Source organism: Monopterus albus, unplaced genomic scaffold, assembly GCF_001952655.1.
Source record: "Monopterus albus unplaced genomic scaffold, M_albus_1.0 scaffold31.1, whole genome shotgun sequence".
NCBI classification, from domain to species: Eukaryota; Metazoa; Chordata; class Actinopteri; order Synbranchiformes; family Synbranchidae; genus Monopterus; species Monopterus albus.
In genome coordinates this window covers 6,494,323-6,508,037 of record NW_018127911.1, presented here as the reverse complement: position 1 = coordinate 6,508,037, position 13,715 = coordinate 6,494,323, and the positions used below count along the sequence as shown (strand labels likewise).

General features: G+C 39.6%; 1 protein-coding gene across 1 annotated transcript in view; it reads left to right on the top strand.

Annotated features, from left to right (window-relative positions):
• LOC109958199 (eukaryotic translation initiation factor 3 subunit H) overlaps nucleotides 1–13,715 on the top strand; it is a 58,429-nt gene that overhangs the window by 36,926 nt on the left and 7,788 nt on the right. The window contains exons 4-6 of the mRNA XM_020596662.1: nucleotides 286–385; nucleotides 3,196–3,345; nucleotides 11,092–11,212. Coding sequence (XP_020452318.1) covers nucleotides 286–385; nucleotides 3,196–3,345; nucleotides 11,092–11,212 — 371 coding nt within the window. The remainder of the gene's footprint in view (nucleotides 1–285; nucleotides 386–3,195; nucleotides 3,346–11,091; nucleotides 11,213–13,715) is intronic.

The following is a 13,715-nucleotide window of genomic DNA, read 5'->3' as shown; positions in this document are numbered from 1 at the left end:
AAGAAACTGGACTTAAAAACCCGACTGCTTCACTAGATGCCCAGAGGCCTTCAGGAGAGAGGACCATGGTATCAGTTGTGACTATATATTACTGGAGAGTTGTACATGTTACTGATCGCTTGGCATCAAACAGAAAAACCACACAAAGCCACTGTGTTCTTACATTCTTAGAAAACATAACCTTTTGTGATCGACAACAACAAAGTGAACACCAGGCTTGTTGTTTGTTGAATTCAAAGAATATTATGACAGTTTTAAAATTTCATCACTCTGTTGTCATTCTAGACCCTATCAAGACAGCCCAAGGCTCCCTGTCCCTCAAGGCTTACAGGCTTACCCCAAAACTTATGGAAATCTGCAAAGAGAAAGACTTTACACCTGAGGGGTGAGTATCACTATGGCCCTATGTGGATGAGTGTTATGATCACATGCACACAGAAGAGCAGAAAAACAAATCTTGTCTTTGCATGTGTGTATATATATATATATATAAACAGTTTGGCTTGCTTTGCTTACAGGAATGAACATTTTGCTCTTTAGATTCTGCTTATTCAATGGATGCAAATATAGGCTTGTGCATCCACAGGGGAGGCATTTTGTAGCAGTTGTAAGTTGCCCATCAAACAAACGTACCATGTTTGTGCTTTTTTGACCCCAAGGCCAATTGCAACCGCTTCTAAATAACCCCTAAAATGAATGGCATGTAAGAGGACCATTTTCCAGGTAGTTCAGGGTAGTTGAAGTGCACAAATTGACACATGCATAAACACACACATACACCCATGTGCTGACAAATGCGAGCATGCATAACAGCTTGAAGAAGTATCAGAAGCATCAATTCGCTACCTGTTCAGAACTTTCAGATAAACATTTTTAATCCACTAAAATGTATCTGTATTTTTAACTGCATCATTACGTTTCCCTGTACCATTTCTTTTGTATTTCTCCATCTGTGTGTTTCCATTGCCTGCCACTTTGTTATTGACCCAGTATTTCTGGCCCAGAGACAGGATCCTTCCTCATTTCTCCAGCTTTTCATTAGTTTCTATGATTTATTACAGCTCTAATCTGTAGCTATCAGTGTTTTCAATAACCCTCTGATTGAAAGAGGGCAGCTCTGGACAAGAAAGGACAGTATCAGTACATTATAACAATCTTATCTCTATTCTATTAGTTCCAGGATCTGAATGTAAATTCCTCTCTTTTCCAAAGATGTAAAACTGAAGAAGTGTTTCATTTTCCCCTCTCAACAATGTGCAGAAAACGCACTCCCTTTTATGTTGGTTTATTTGATGTTACAGAGGCTTGCATATATTGTGCACCTTTTTGAAGGGCAGGGAAAGATGAGTGCTGAATAGATCCATCCCTTTGAACTGTCCTCCATTTTCGCTGGGCAGTGGAGGCACTGGTCAATAGTCTCCACTTCAGCACACAATCTAAAGCATTAAATTAGCTGGCCTGTGGAGTCAACCTTTGGCTTTGTCCAGCAGGGCCCGACTTGGAAAGAGCATGGCATTAAGTGTGCCAAAATCCAGCCGAGTTGAGCAATTTTTCCTGCCATGAATGTGCTGTCCTTCTACTTTCTAACAGATGCCTTTTTATATCACTCTGCAGGCATTTGAAAAGGTCATAATATGCAGGAAATATTTTAAAGCACTACAGATGGATAATTGTGCCAATATGTACAAAACACACACCGATAGACACATAGATTTTCCTTATAGACTGCACTTATCCATACTGATTTTTGTCTCCCTCACCCAGGCTGGGAGGCACGTTGTTGCCTCAGAGTCTCCTCTTAAAGTTTCCCAGAGGTGATGGAATGCAAAATATTTATCAAAATTACCCTGTCAGAATGAAATGATGCTCTACACCACAGTTTATCACACAGAGAAGCATAATATAAACAGCTCTGTTTTTGGTGCAGTGCACATGGTGGATTAATGCAGCAAGGATATTGATCCCATAGCAAGCACAACGTATCTAACAAGCCAACATTAGACATGTACAGATATATTAGTTTGTAGCTCATGCATTGTGCACAAATGACAGACTGGGCCAAGGCAGTCGGTCAATAATATTGAATTTATGTGAGACATTAAACAAAGTTTGAAGTTCTGTTTTGTGTTAACAGTCCCATGTCAGAGAAAGAGAGAGATGCAGCTTTTAGCTTCTGAGGAGGTGGTTAAAAATTGGTTTGTGGTTGGAGAGCCTATATTGCTCAGTGCAATATGGACATGCTGTTGTATCACACCATTTTCAACTATCAAAAAGCAGCATGTTTATTCATGTCGGTTTTATATAGCTGAGGTGCAATTTAGTGAGAAGTACACTGATAGGCCACAACATTAAAACCATAACACTGATTATCTCAGCACAGTGGCACCTGACACAACAACATAAAATAAAACCTTTCCTGGTCGTTAAAACTTCTAAAAATAAAATGTCTTTCTGATGCAGTGCTTCCCTTAATTCTTCCAAAACATTCGGGATACATTAGGCAGCAAGTCAACAGTCAGTTCTTTTGTTGTATTGGTAAAGCAACACAGCGTTATTTATATACCAGCATATTTCATACACAGAGGCAAATTAAAGTACTTTACATAAGATAACATTAACAGCAATAAAAGCATTGGGCGTTAAAAACCAAAATAAAATCCATAAAGATAACGTCGAGATAAAACATTGTTAAAATGAAATAAAGTACATAAAAAACAAAAATAAAAGCAATTAGACAACGGTAAAAGTAGATTAGAAACACAATTATAGTGGAATTAGTTACACAAAATTTATTCTGTGGGTAACATCCTTTTCACTAAAAGGGATGCAAACTACTACTAATTACATTTATTTGCTGATAGGAAGCCAAGGGCTGTGTTGGGGGATTAGTTAGCCTCTCAGCAGTGGCAAATAAAACACAAGAGTATTGATATTGCTGTTGAAGATGCTGAAAGTTGAAGGATATGTCAATATTATGGTAAAATGTATCAGAATCAGACCTGAGCTGATCTCTGCCTGTTTAAAGTTGTACCAGAACCAGATGTAACTGTTGATCCCACTTTAAATGCTTGTTGAAAATGGTAAAAACATTTCAGTTTGTAATAACTAGTCTGTATCTTCACAGTGAAGGCAAAAGTGTGTCTTAACTTTTCTTTGCCTGTCTTTGTCCCTCTTGTCCTGTTCCTCACTCTCCAGCTTGAAAAAGGCTAACATCGGCTTTGAGCATATGTTTGAGGAGGTGCCTATTGTCATCAAGAACTCCCACCTCATCAGTGTACTGATGTGGGAGCTGGAGGACAAATCTACTGTCGCCGACAAGCATGAACTGCTCAACCTCTCAAGCAGGTCAGATTTGAGTTCAAGCAGCCATTTACCAAGAGGGCCCTAGGCCAGACAACTTGGTTGTAGATTGAATGAAAGTACATCTGCTATCTGGATCCATTATTTTGAATGGGTTTTGCTCAAGGGACCAATGTTTACATGTTTTTGCATGGCCCTTTGAGAAATTGTGTGAATTTTTTGTGTGTCCTGTATAAAAAAAAAAACCCCAAACCTTCATTCCAGCTGTAAAGTTTGTAATCTAACATTGACGTTCTAAACACACACACACACACACAACCTAACAAATTTTCCTGCTGTTGATACTCGATAGTAATTTGGAGCTCTGTTGATTTGGTATGTAGACTTAGAGACCCTAATTCCTGGACTTTTTGTTTGTTTATTTTCAAGTTTCTTATAGTTATATTGCACTTGAAAAAAACCCATATAAGGTTATTACTGTAGGCAGCCTTTCAGCTTTTATGAATGAGAAATTGGAGTCTTGTTTCATGGGGTGTCATTATGTTGGACAGCATCCTGTGTTTTTGTTTTTTTCTTTTTCACCCGCATCATGGTATCACATGAGCAGGATCAAACCTGGAAAAAATAACAACACAGCCTCATCAACAGGCTGTGTCTCACAATCATATCCAAGAAATAGAGGTTATTGATGGAACTTAAATTACCCTGAACCATCTAGCACAAAGCAAAGTGTCAGCTTAATTACTATAGATTAATTTGCACATGGTTATGATAGTACTGTGCGTGCATGCATATCTACTGAAAAATGCCTTCAGTTCTTAAAACGGCTTACAAGCTTTAAACGCATATCATGGTATCCCTTTAAACCTGCAGGCTGCTTTCACAGACATGAGTTAAAGCTACTTCTAAATTAAAATTGATTTGACATTAGGGAGCGCCTGGGCATTAATCTATGTCTTCTACACTGTTCTAAAGTGTGCCAGATCGCAGGAAGGAATAAAGTAGTCTATTGATATATTCTGTCTTATGTTTACCCACCATACAGCAGTTTTCAAACACTTCTCATGAAGCCTGGTTTAATTGTATCTTTTAATTATCACAAAAATCCCATGAAAAGGCCAAATCCAAAATTGAATTGGGCTTACTAACAATAATTGTTTTGTAGCCAAAGCTCAACCTTGTATGTCATTACCTTTCGAAAACCTATTAAAAACAAATAAGAGCTGTGTTATTGCACTGAATGACATATTGCTTCATTACAGTGAACATGGCCACAGTAGCTTACTCTGAGACAAGTACATAAACTGCATTTTTGATCTCTGGAAGGTAAATGTTCACAGACACTGTTCTGTGTTTTCTTAGTTTGCTTTGCTACTTATGATTAGCTGCAGAAGATAAAGTACTTCTGTGCCACCTAGACATAACGTACAGTATGTCAGGCTGTGACTGTATAAACAACAAGAAAAGGATACACTATTTTTTTGGTTTTGGTCTTTTCATTTGATTTGGTAACAACAATAAAAAAAATCCATTTAACAGCAGCTGAATACATTAAATCTTATTTTAACCTGCTTGGACTACAGTACTGTAGCAGTCAGGATAACGCAGTGTCTAACTTGACAGTCAGAAATATTTTCCTTTGACAGATTAAACATTTAACATGTATTCTGCATCTGTTTGTTCTTCCAGATGAGTTTCTGTAACCCATGCAGAAATTACAGTCGATATACATATTCCAGTTCTTTGCCATTGGTGGTTATATATTTGATTTCAGGAAGTTATTTGTGTATCCCTGAGTTAGTATTGGATGTTTGAAAGGCAATCCAGTCCAAAACTAAGTGCGGTAAATGCCACATCTAAATGTCAAAGCATACTTATTCAGAAATGTCTCCAAAAACAGGACCTGCCCTCAAACTTTGTCTTCCATCACTAATGAGCACAATATGAACAAATATCATCCCACCATATCAACACACAGCCCGGCTCCTTGAGTCCTGCACTTAGATCTCAGGGGCTCCCAGCTTCAGTCTCAGGAGAATTTATCAGCAATCATTTATGGAGATAAACCGCTGCAAGTGGAGCAACAGCTGTGAAGCTGCTAATCAAAAAGCTTCCCAGGGGCAGGTGTGAGAAATTAGTACAATAATGACTAAAAGTGCTGATTTACACACTGTTAGCGCGCAAAGCACACAGTGCTTACTGACAGAGTGCAGTGTAGCACATTAGGAGTTGTTGTGATTCACCTCATCTGTATCCTGTAACACAAGTAAGCCATGAATTAAATGAGCACTTTTATGTACAGGCCTCAGTAGACTGCATGTGTGTGGCCAGCCAAGCTTAGGCACGGCACAGTCATTTGTTACAAATTGTCAGATAGACTGACAGAGACGTCCTCGCTTTTCTTGCATATTGTTCCATTTTCCAAATGACACCTCAGAGGTTGAAACACAGCTTTTTATGTGACCTGAAATGGGGCAGAGGCAGCCCACCCCTCCCCGTTGGTTCCCCAGCATGACTGCCGATGGGATGTCTAGCGAGATGAAATTGTTTCCTGAAGTTGTCAGATTGCTGCGCTGCTCTGTCCTTGTACTGGATTGTAGCGTCCATCTCTCTACATCTTCCGCTGACAGCCCCACCCTTTTCTCCTCATTTCCGCCCCTTCAAGAAAGTAAACGATAATGGGTTTTATTTAATGTTTTTCCTTTTGTCTCATTTTCCAATCTGCAGCCCCATTTGTCATTGTCATCGATGTCTAAGGCTGAGTGAATGCAGTTTCACTCCAGAAAACAGGGTTGTTCTTAACACAGATGATGATGTTGATCGTGGTGATGGATTGCGTGGGTGTAAAGTCATTTATAGCTTTAAAATGTATCTATGTTGCCTATAAAAGTTTCCCACTGTGGAAGAGCTCATATAGTTTACTGTAAATCATGCTTTGAGCCAAATTTGTTCTTTGTGTTCTTCAGTGTAAATGAGCTACTTTGTCAGTCTATTAACTATGTCTGATTAGTGTATGGGCTTTCTGTCTTAATGTTGGACAATGGAAGATATGTGAACATACAGTAGATTTCTGCTGTACAGGATTGCCCTGGTGATGTGCATTCAGTAAGGGAAAGGGGCCTGAGTGGGGGGAGAGGGGACAAGAACTGTAAGACTTTGAGAGCTGCAGCTGTAGAAGGAACGAGTCAAGTGATGAAGGTGAAATAACTGGAAATAGGGTCAGAAAGGAGGTGGTGACAGAAATGTTGCTGTAAATGAAATACTCTGTGGAAGAATGACCCTTGACAGACAAACTTGATCCAGTGAGATACTTGCAGAAGAGATATTTTGGGATCAAAAGCCAATAATAGTTCTTTCTTTAGTGTTTCTTCCCTAATGAAAATAGATAATGATGGGTGGTGAGAGAGGGATCGGAATATACAATGATGACTGTTTTCAGCCACATGACATTTTGGAATTTGTGCCGAATCCATCGTAAATCTATCTGAGAGCATACATTTGACCCTTTTTTCTTTTTTTTTTTTTGGTCTTATGTTTTCCCAAAGGTAATAATTATGTTGGGGCAGTGTTAGATTTAGTCTATTTTTTGTCCTTTTTGAAACGTATTATTCTGCTACAGAAGCAAAGCAGCGATCCATGTCATCCCCTGGTCCTGTAGTTGAAAAGGCTCCATCAGAATAAAACACTCATTGTAAGAATGGAAGTGACTTCCTTGGCAGCTTTGTGAAATAACTCCCCTCTGAACTTAAAATTTACTGAATGTCAGCCCATTTTTGCTTGCACATCAATATAGTTTGAGTTTGTCCTCTATTGTCCTGTGTGAATATGAGCCTGCAGCCCCATGTGTATGCTGAACAGGCTGCCATTGAAATAAACCTTAAAACAGAATCACGGATGATAGGAATCCCTCGATGTGCTCGATTTTGAATTCAGGGTTGATCGAAAGGCTTGCTGATCTATCTGAATATCGTAACCCTTTGGAGTTTATGGCCAGACATTGTGTAAAGTAGAATGCATTATTCACTGTGCAGTTTTTTCAACAATGTGCAACTGATGACATCACATATTTGCATGTTTTGAAATGCTACCAATCATTTTATACATTCTTATCAACTGTAGTGTGTGAACTTGCATATTCAGACTATTGTAATTGTCCAGCCACAACAGGACATGCTTGAAAATGCTGAACACCCTAAATCATAAACTTTATCCCCTGCTGAAGATCTTGAAATGTGGCCGAAAGCTCAGGTAAAGACTAGCAAGTTGACCTAGATGTTTGTCCTTGTAAATTTCCTTTTACTTTTCTATCAAACGTGTGTTCTCAATTCAGTATTGTGATAAATAGTGACTAGTTCAGGTATATTTACCAACCGCGTGTCAAAGACACAGCACAGACGAGGCCCCCCAAATGTATTCATGATCAGTTGCAAAATAAATCATGAAATACAAACTGATAAGAAATTAAGTAGTCTAGTCCAGTGCACTGAACTTCACACACAAACACACACACCCACATGCTCACATCTGTTCAGCCTAGCTCAAGTGCTTGACACATACATAAACGACAGATGTTTTGAAGGATCCTACTTTGACTAAATGATTTCCTCTGCATAAATTATAAATGCACACCACACAAATTAGCTACCATATTGCTTGATGAAATAGTTTTAAATTGGCTTTCGTCAGCAAGAATCAATCTCGACACAGTCTGAGGGACACAGTAGGGAAGTGTTATGGCGAGATTTGGTCCTGTGCCATCAGTGTTCATGTTTACAGCTCTGACACTGCAGTAGGGGGTTGACAAATGGCTCACACAACTAACAGGAAAACCTGATGGTGCTGGAAGTGGTTGAAGCAGGCTGACCTTGTGTGAAAATGACTGTTGGGTTATTTTAAAAAAAATCATATTCACAAGCTTTTTTTAAAATTTTAATTCTGCCTTGTTCTCAGCAGTTTTATAAGCGGTTACTAATAATCCATTTGCCAAATCTGTACTCACGCATTATGAGAGCTGATTTAATCACTTGCCTTTACAGATACATGATGCAGGTGCCAGACCGTGATATGTAAACTTATCAGATTGTAAAGCATGCCAGAACAGTACTACACATCAACCACAGTTCATGAGCAGTGTTCATACAGTTATCTGCATGCATGTGGATACATTGGTTGTCTCTTTCTGTGCAAGCATAAGGGGCTTCATCTGTATTGTGTGTTTGCATGTATATGTAATTGGGGTGTTACCAGTCAATCATTGCCGGATGTTGAGCTGGCATGATAACGACGAGTGGCTTTACGAGTGTGTTTTAGATGTATGTTTTGTACATATGTCATGCATATATTACATATGGTAGTACTTTCTGACAAACACTAAAAAACTAGAATGTACCATTATATTGAGTATAAAGAATTTTCTCCATACAGTTGTAACAGGAGTAAACATGCAAGAGTCAGAACTGCAGTAGCTTGGATGTTGTCATTTGAGAATTGTATAATGCCGTATCAATTCCCTTTTTAATTTGGTTTCTAATCGCCTTCATAGCAATAGAAACACTAAATTTGTAGAAGTGTGACAATTTCAGTGACGTGATGTTCAAATCTTACTTTTTAATATTTTACAACCCCTAAGGCTGTTGTAAAATATTACATGCATTGTTTTAAGTGACCCACAAGGACATTTATTTGGATTCTCCTTGTGTATAAAGCCTGTAGTGACCAAGTGTAGAAACTCTCTGTCTGTATTTTTCATGTTGACAGTGTACTGTAGTCTTGACAACATCAGGAAGGTGAAAAATTAGATAGAAAAGAAATTGGCAAGGCAAGTGTGTATAGCTGACGTCAAATCTGGTTACTTTGAAAATTGCTTTTCAGTGGTACCACGTCTTAGTTGTCCTCCATATTATATTATAAGAAAGGAAAAGAGGTGGCAGCAGTTGAGACAGTTACTATGATTTTTTTTTTTAAAAAGACTGTAGAGTCTGAAAAATTGAGGGTTGCTAAATTATTTCTTGACAAGATATTTTTTTAGCTTGCAATAGAAGACAGCGGGAGCCACAAGATGGAGAGAGGGATATTGATTTATGAAATTGTTAATTAAAAAAAACTAATCAGAGACCAAAGTAACTAAAATCACTCAAAACAGTCTCCACTCTTCTTCCACATAGTTACACAAACAACACATACAAATCGTTACATCAGCACAAGTGCATACACAGCCAGAACCTTTTGGCTACAATTTTCATTTAAATAAACAGTCGGTTTTCCCACAGAACATGCTGAATTATGTAGTACTCAAACATTTATTGAATGACAGTATAATTCCACAGAGGAAAGTACAAGAAGATGACGTGAGGTATACTGTAGCACTGCTGCCTTGTCAAGGTTGAACTTAAGGTAGTGGTGAGACTTCCTGTTAAAAATTGGCTCATGGGGGAAAAAAGATAAGAGGAATGCTGGAGATGTTAGAGTTGTGGGTTGAGGGTTGTCAGTATTGTCAACCTGACAATGTTGGAAGAAGATGTGATACCAGAGAAACAGATGTAGCACAGGGACAGGAGTGTGGGTCTTCAGGTCTGAATGCTGTCAAGGAGAGCCCCAGGAGAGAGGTTCCATGTCACATGTCTCTCAGGATACTAATATATCTGGTAGTGGGTGAACACACACATTAGGTCAGAATTGGTGGTGGACTGTTGAAAAATGTGGCTGTGGCATATTTATTCCCGGTTCAGACTACATGGTTTAAATCCAATAGCAGAACTTACAAACGTCGGACACGACATTTGATCATTTTATCTTGTTTAGTGTGTCATAGAAGATGACAACCGATGCTGTGTCTGGGACGCCACAACTTCCCAACACAAAGTCTAGCATGTCAGAATTCTTTCCGTCGTCTACGACACGGTTGACACTGACAGGAGCACAGATGGCTCGCCTGTTCACAACATTTTTGGCATATTGGACTGAACCATATTCATTAAATATCAGTGTTGCAGCTAATTTCAGCATTGATTTTAACTGTGGCCTTGTGAAGTGACTAGCTAGCTATTTTTCAGTTTTACTACTGGCTTAAAACACTTTGGGGCGGCTGTGGCTCAGAAGGTAGAGTGGGTCATCTCCTAACCGGAAACTTGGCAGTTTGATTCCTTGCTTCTCCAGTCCACATGTCAGTGTCCCTGAGCAAGACACTGAACCCCCAGTTATTCCCAGTGATATCACCATTGTGTGAATGTGTGTCAGTGTGAATGTGTAAATGGGTGAACAGGCTTTGAGTGTGCTGCAATGCATAGAAAAGTGCTATACAAATATAAGACCATTTACCATTTTACTTATTTTTAACTGCTACCTCAAGTTATCTCAAGGATATCTTGAAGGAGAAACAACACAGGCTGCTGCCCTCTTTGTGCAACCAGCATGCAACCGGTCTTAGAGTCTTGGTTCAGATAAGGACAACCTCAGTACAAGTAACAGAAGAGGGATTCCTTTTTCAGGACAGACACACACACTTTGGTTGGCTGTGACTCCAGAGGTAGTGAAGGTTATAGGAAACTAGAAGGTTGGTGGTTCAATCCCCAGTTTCTCCTATCTTTATGGTTGTCCAGTCAACCTCGAATACTGAGGCCACTGCCCTGCATGGTAGCCCTCTGCCATTAGTGTGTTCAAAATAACAGTAAAGGCCTAGTGTGAGGTGTTCTGAACATTAGGCACTAGTGAAATATCGCATGTCATTGCTCTTCACAAGTGCTGATGGCAATACAAAAATGTATGAATGACATGATGACATTTGTCCTCCAGCAACCACTTGGAGAAGAGCCTTCAGCTTCTGATGGACAGAGTGGATGACATGTGCCAAGACATTGTCAAATATAACACCTATAGCCGCAACCTCAGTAAGCAGCAGCAGCAGAAGCACCAGGTAACTCGCACACAAGCCTTCAAGCGCACACACCACCTCCAGACATGATGAGCAAGCAGCAGCAGTAGAAACATCAGCATACCAGCATGCATATAAGGAAATTAGGCATAAACACACACATTCTTGTTTTTGTCACTTACCAGGTCCCCACGTAGACATATATTCATTTCTGGGAGTCTTACCCTAATCTGACCAAAGGTGACACTTGCTCTAACTTTACACAGTGTAGTTATTGTAAAATTCAATGAACTACTCCCCTCAAGTGACTCTGTTCCACAAGAAGCTAGTTTTCTGTCCCCACAAGTATAGAAAAATAAAGCCGCACATAAACACACAGAGGGGCATTCACACACAGATGCACCTTCAGCCACAAACTCCACAGGAAAACAGCAGGAAAAGTTTTCTCAGACATGGACACGACCAATTGTAGCCATAAACACAGCAGGCAAGCAGCAGAAACAGCAGAAGCACCAGGTGGCGCGCACGCATACGCAGAAAAATGGTCCATAGGCTCACACATAAATCTACAGTACTGTGCAAAAGTCTTTGGTCACCATTATATTAGCTGTTTTAGCAGTATTATGATGACTGTATACATTTATTTTTTAGTCTCTTTATCAGAGTTCAAGTGGAAAATACAGGAAATATGTACACACAAAAAAAAAAACAAGAAAATGAGCAAACAATCTGGACACTCCAGATGTTGTATTCAAGCTGTTCTAAAGAAATATGAAGACTCCAGAGATATCAAGGACAAAAACAGGAGTGGAAGACCAAATAAACAAAATCTGATGAGAAGATTCTCAGAGCTTCTTCTTGGAGAGACCAGAGGAAATCCACCAAGGACCTGGCTCAGCATCTGGCAGCTTCATCTGGATGCCAAGCTGATCCTTCCACAGTCCGAAGAAGCTTGATCAAGAACGGCCTTTGTGGAAGGACAACAGCCAAGAAACCACTTTTTCACAAGGGGTACAGAGAGAGAGTTCAGATGTTCAAAAGTCTGTAAAGATTAGAGTGAAGATCAGTGGAAAATGGGACTATGGAGTGATGAATCAAAGTCTGAAATGTGATGTCTGAAATTTTCTGCTCCAGTTGTCAACAGTATGTGAGAAGAAGAGTTGGAGAGATGTTGAGGAATGAGGGCTCACAGCCTTCAGTGAAACATGGTGGAGGGTCTAGTATGACTTCAAGACGGTCTCCCATAAGTGCAAAGGGAGGTCACACTAAATATTGACTGTAGAAGTCATTTTGTTTTGTAAATTTTGTGTTTTTTAATATTGTGTACTAGGGATGTCACAATACCAAAATCTCATGGTACAATTTTGCCCCGATAAAAAGTCCACCATACGATATTTGTCACGATATTAAAAACTGAAGAAAAGGATGACAAAATGGCCTTTACTAAATAATAAATCATTTTCTTGTATAATTTTCTTTTTACCTTGAAGTGCTCTTGATTTCCCTTTTCATTAAAATGAAAGTGACCAACCATGACCCAAGCTTGTGCAAAAAATTGGTATGATTTGTCATTGGCACTGAATGACTGAACTGTTTGTACAACTGCAAAACAAAACAAAACAGACAATGCAGCAGTCTTGTAAAAGAAAAAAAAAAGTCCTAGTGGGACATCAGTGTTTTAGTAACCCTTAGGCAGGTTTAACATTCTTTGTTTGGGGGCCACGCTGACCTGTGGTTGGGTTGTCAGTACTGGACCAGTTGAAGCGAATATCCCCTCCCCTTATCCACCAAGGGCTTTATTGAGCAACTTGTTACTTGGCACACCAGAACAAGGAGGAGAAGATGACAAACTACAAGAGGAAAACTGAAATCTAAAAGTTGATGGAGCAACCACTATGTCAGTTTCAAATAATGCAAACTGAATACTGTTATACTAGTGAAATAATCACATGTAGTATCCAGGTAGATACCATCACATAGAAACTTTTTTATCGCAATATCACAAAATACAAATATTATTACATCCCTATTGTGTACATACAGTATTTCCTGTATTTTTTGGTTATATCTTAATAAAGTCGCATCTTATATCAGCTTTTGTGAGGATGTGTGCATGCCCAAAAAGTCCTTCTGCACATACAACAACAAGCCCTAGCTCACAGCAAGACTCAAGCAGCTTCATCATGCCAAAGAGGACGCTTACAGATTTGGGGACAGCACTCTATACAGCCAGGCAAGGGAGATCAGAGCAGCAAAGAGGAACGTTAACATCAACAACCATTAATTACTGGCTATAGGAAACCATCCCCCCCTGCTGTGGAGGACCGTCAACTAGCTGACGACCTGAATGTGTTCTACTGCAGACCTGTCGCCCTGACATCTGTAGTTATGAAGTGCTTTGAAAGACTGATGTTGGCCCACCTGAAGGACATCGTAGACCCCCTGCTGGACCCTCTACAGTTTGCCTACCAGGCAAACAGGTCAGTGGACGATGCAGTCAACATGGCACTGCATTACATCCTGCAACACCTCGACTCCCCAGGGA